At 39.5% G+C, this 5,393-nt stretch overlaps 1 protein-coding gene across 1 annotated transcript; it reads right to left on the bottom strand.

The window, feature by feature from the left end:
- Positions 1-343: 343 nt before the first annotated feature.
- CCDC201 (coiled-coil domain containing 201) lies at positions 344-2,560 on the bottom strand. The gene is made up of 3 exons (XM_072851602.1): positions 2,446-2,560; positions 1,324-1,892; positions 344-430 (listed from the first exon to the last, which is right to left on the bottom strand). The coding sequence occupies exons 1-3, from the start codon at positions 2,558-2,560 to the stop codon at positions 344-346; spliced, it is 771 nt and encodes a 256-aa protein (XP_072707703.1).
- Between the last annotated feature and the right edge of the window lie 2,833 nt (positions 2,561-5,393).

Below are 5,393 nucleotides of genomic sequence, written 5' to 3' on the forward strand. Positions count from 1 at the left end.
CACATAAGGAACATCAGCAACCCCAGAAGATTTGAATGCTACGCAAGAGTATGGTCAGGAAGAGCTGTGGCAGGATGAAGAATGATTCTTACACAAAGAATCCTCCCTTCTTTGTTCCAGGCCTTCAGCCATTATAAATTAACACTGGCTCACATAGAGGCACTTCTTAATTTGTACCCAACTCCTCCTAGATTTAAGAGGCAAAAAGAATCACAAAACAAAGAACAAACATTTTGGAAGGAAAGAGGAAGTCTAACAAGCACTATAGTCAGGTGTGTGATTTATTGAAACCAGCTATTCCCACAAGAAGGGTGTGATAGCACTAGTTCCATAGGTAGTTCAATCAAGCTTCTTCAATTGTCAGTTCGTGTTCAGTTGCTTCCTCAATGTTTTTAAGTTGACGAAGCACCCATTCTCTTTCTTTCTTTCTCTGTTATAGAAAATAAAATGTTATTTAGTCAACCTAATCCATTCAGATGTCACCTGCTTTAAAAAAAACCAAAAAACAACATACACAAAGGAATTATGAACGCAGCTGGATTTTGACTGAAGTTTTCCATTTGTTTTAAGCTAAAAAGCCTTTACTATGATAGTGGGCAAGTTTTCTTGAGTTTCCAACACACCCACAAACAATATTGTAAAAGGGAAAAAACAAACCAGAACAGAATTTGATGGCTTCACACTGACATGACAGCCTTCAGAGTCTAACTCTGCTGCCTTCCTATCCTTTCAGTGGGCTTTACACAGGGCCCTTGCCAATAATCAAAGTTCTAGGAAATTGAGTTCTCATGCTCCACAGAACAGAAAAAGACCTGCATAAGGTCTATTAATCTAAACTTTCCCCAGGAAACCCTACACAAATTGAAAGGCTGCACACAAGACCCTATTTGCAATGACTGGCATCCTTTTGATAAAGCACTATGATTTGGATTAAACAAGGAAAGAAGTAGGTTATTTGTTTCTCCAGTTTTAGTTAGTTTGTCAACATTAAGAAACTTGGGAATTAAAATCACTGATTTCTTCCCATTCTTAAGTTTCTCCTAAAGAAAGATATATTAAAAAATGTACTTTTGCACTAGTGTACACAACTAGTCATGCAAGTACTAGTTTGGAAGACTGCATCCCCATCCAGTCTGATTAGGAATGATACCACAGACTCCAGCAGATTATGACCCAATTCATAAGTGTATGTTCTCACTGGTAAAGTTGTGGAGATGTTCCACAACTGAAATATTCCCATATTACTAGAAAGATATGTATATGTTCAGCACTGGTAGGAAATTGTATAGCTTAGATATTTAATAACTAAAGGAGAACAATTACCACAAGAGCTTTATCAATTTTCTTCTTTCTGTTTTTTACTATTGGGAGATCTTTTATCCCTGGTATTCCAGTAACAAGCCATGAAGGTCCACTCTTAGGAGTTACTGCAGCCTCCTCAGATACTTTGGTGGGAGCTTGAGTTTCCATGTTTGGGACAACCTTGTCACTTGGGTCTTCATGTGATTCATCAGAGGCCAACACTGTGGAAAGCCTCCTTCTAGAAAATACAACCCGAGAGCTTTGGCTTATCTCTTCATTTAATTCTTGAAAGTCAAACACTGTTGAAAGCCTTTTTGGGGATGTATGAGGGATGTATGCCTCAACACGTACTAATGATACTTGAGCTAATGATCTACTTAGATTTGATTTGGGCACTGGAGATCCATAAACTCTCTTACTGAAATCTTGGTCCTTGATTGACTGATTTGTCAGGTCTGTAAGAGATGGCATTGTTCTTGAAAGCATTGAGTCCACTGGAGTGCTGTGTTTCACCATTCTCTTTTTGAGAGATCTTTTAACATTCAGAAAAGAATCTTCTTCCTCCGACATCTTGAGGTCAGGTTTATTGCCTTAAGAAAATAAGAAGAGAAAATTGTGTCATTGCTCACATAGTGAGCGATGTCATGCAAGGTGTTCAGCTGCAGCAAAAACAAATCTAAGGTGTTCCTATTTTCATGTCTGCATTCTGTCTTTACATGGAATTTATCCTTTGTATAGATCAGTGTTCTTCAAGGGTTTAGAAGAGCCATGTTGAAACCAGAACATTAGAAGACAGCTTGTCACATACACCACTTACTCCTGTCCCAGCCCTCTGCATGTGGAGCTCCACATATGCTAGAATTTTTTTTAAGACATCTCGTTAACTGCAACATCATTAAGACAGTGTTTTTTCCTTCAGAATATACAAATAATATACTTTTGGTGTTGCAGCTGCTAACACTGGGTAGGTAGATGAAAACTGTTACATGCCAGAGGGATTACCATAGCATAGCAAAAATTCAAGTGCTCTAGAGAGATGTGTGAAGTTCTGGATTCAAGCAAGCATCTCTTACTCTAATTGCCATTTTGTTTCTCTTATTTTCTTAAAGGGGGCTCACAAACCTCTCATTCCCTCCTACTTACTTGACTTTGGCTTACTTCTGCTGATCCTAAACTTTGATCCTAAAACAACTATGTTCTGTGCAAGTCTGTTTTCAACTGAATTTACAACAATGGCAAGGTTGTTGGTTAGTAGCATTTCCCCTACCCATTTGCCAATCCCCAACAGAAAAGAACTTGACTTCTTACACATGGAGAAACCTAATATATGCAGTTTAAGACATATTTAAGATAATTATCTTAATTAGATGAGCAGTTACTTCTAGTAACTGTTGAACTCTTTGCTTTCATGAGGCAGTTCAGATATTTCACACAGGTTGATTGCATGAAGCTCATCAAGGTGGCAATATGTTTTAAGTGCCCATATTCTAAGCCCTATAGATCAAAGGCCTGGGCAGGGGTTGGGGTGGGACACAACAATGAAAGGGGGCACAGGAGGACAGGGAGACACATTTACTACAGTAAAAGGCATCTGTTCTCCATTCCTTGTCAATGTTTTGCACTTGTGTATAGTCTGAGTTTAGCAGAGTTCCACACCCACTTTGTGTTTCTAAAGAACAGGAGGCAAGAGGTAGAGCACTGACTCTTCAATACAGCAAGTCAGGTGTTATGTGGTTTTTTTCTCCTGGGGGGGAAGAGGAGAAGACACCATTAACACTTTTATTTGGATACCCATTTCTCCTCTCACTCCTTAGCAGTGCTAGCTTGTGTGACACATTATAAGCAGCACTCCATCTACAGACGCTGCCTTTTTCCTTTCCTGTTCAGCCAGATTGACTTCCCTTAGTCTTTATCATAGAAGCTTACTAGCAGTAAGCTTGCATGATTAAACTTACAGAGGGAATAAGAAGGAGTTTGCAACCACCACCTCCCCACAAGCCCATCCTCAGCTGTACATTTTGATACCCTTACTCATTAAAGTTTAGATGGTCAACTAAAAGATATTTTTTATTTAAAGTTAGTTTTTAAAGAATGCTTTCAACCAAAGCTTCTGAGAAAAACAAAAAAATGTTTTTTTTCTTTCACACTTTTCTGTGCTTTAGTAATACATATATACAAGCAACAAACTTCTTCTGTTCATTTGTTTTAATAACACCATTATAGATAAAGGAGAGGAGAAATCTGAAAACAACAGAGAAAGGTAAACTATTTAAGAATATCAGAGTCTACCATTAAGAATATATCTTGCAGCAATTTTAACAAAAGCAAACAGCCTTACCAGACCTCCTCAGTTCCCTCTAATATCTTCCTCTGCTTCTCAGGTGATCTGGCTTCAGCTGCTACTTCACTTCTTATAGCCCTGCTAGCCTCCCAACATCCTTTGCTGCAGAGACTCCCTAAATCACACATTTAGCATTTTTCAGGAGTTTCAGCAGTACTGCTAACTGAATAAACTGCTAAATAGAAATCTAGGATGAATTAATTATAGGAAAATGGGCTGGCCAATGTATCTATGTGCTATGTTTATTGCTATTAATCTCTGCTGCTTGCTGCCTGCTTCAATCAGAAAAATACATCTGGTGGTTAATTGGTTTCACATGGCTGCTTAAGGCACATTGAAGATCTGTCACAAGTTGGATGTATGTTGATGGACTATATATGTTGATGGAGTATGTCTGTTCCTATCCTGATTGTATTTTCTCACTGCTTCTCTTGCCCAAAATATAAATAAGAAAACAAATGTTAAATCTGCCATGAAAAAGCTCTTCTTTTAGGAAAATAGGTAATGAGAATAAACTGAAGATTATTTGACGGCAGTCTGAATTTCCTGGTGTTTGCGGCTAACAACTGTGGAAATGGCAGTATTTTATCTTGACGCAAGTGGTTTCAAAATATCAGCTCTTAGATGACAATTGCATTGGTCTGAAATGGTATGGTTCAAGTGGAGGACCGTAATTTTTGTCAACAGAGAAAATCAGCTGGACTGCACCAGCCCCGCTGAATTGCAAGTCAGCTCTGTGGTGGGTGGCAATAAACAGCTGCTATCACAACACTGTAGAGCAAGCACAGGCGTGAGGGAGCATGTGCACAAATATTGGGGTAGCTCCTTTTGACAAAGCATGGCCTGTGGACCTGTAAAATCTAAGCTGATCAGACAGACCTAATTTCAGGGCTTTATGTGGGTGACCTGAGGCTGTAGAGTGCATCTAGTGCAGACAGAGGGGTGAAGGGCTGATCTTGCCGGGATTTGAACTTGTGGTTCCAGGGAGTCTGGGCATTTCAAACCTAATCATAAACCACGCTCTCTTGCTACATTAATAATTGCACTATGAATAGAGAATTGGAGCTACCAGTTCAGTATTTAGGAATAAAAATCTGTCAGTATATGGGGAAAGTTGCTAGGTTTAAATTATGTGCCCCTAAGGAACTGAAAGAGAGCTTGAGAAATGGAGGCACTTTACAATCACATGGATTGCACGAGTAAACATCCTGGAAATAAATAGTCTGTCCAGGATAAGCTATTTATTTCCTTAACTCCCAGGGGAGGTTCCTACAGGAATATTTTGAAAACTAAACAAAGACTATTTTGAGATATTCGTGGCTGGGCAAAAAAAAAAAAAAAAGTTCTCAGTGCTTTATAAACATAGAAGAGGCTAGACCAATCCTTACCTCATTTTGAATATTAGTAGTTAGTTTGCAAACTAGTGGCCTTGTGGCTTGGTGAGCAAACCCACCAGGTCAGCCATACTGTACCTTGCAGAGCTCGGCAAGCCAGATCCTTATATAGCACAGAGCAGAGTCATGTCTTGACATAGTGTTGCAATGTTAGCACTGTCCTGCTGTGTCAGTGGGACATAATATCGCCTCTCCCAGCAAGGCGGTGATGCAAACAACGCTGCACAGCATGAACCTGCACAAGAACCTTTTTGGTGGGTCTGAGCAAAATTGACATCATTTCACTGGACCCCTTCAAAAACTGCTGGCCTTGGCTTCCAGCTTGTGTTTTGCCCTCCTCACCATGCTTGCCCTCA

The sequence above is a fragment of the Ciconia boyciana genome, chromosome 2, assembly GCF_034638445.1.
Source record: "Ciconia boyciana chromosome 2, ASM3463844v1, whole genome shotgun sequence".
Taxonomy (NCBI): domain Eukaryota; kingdom Metazoa; phylum Chordata; class Aves; order Ciconiiformes; family Ciconiidae; genus Ciconia; species Ciconia boyciana.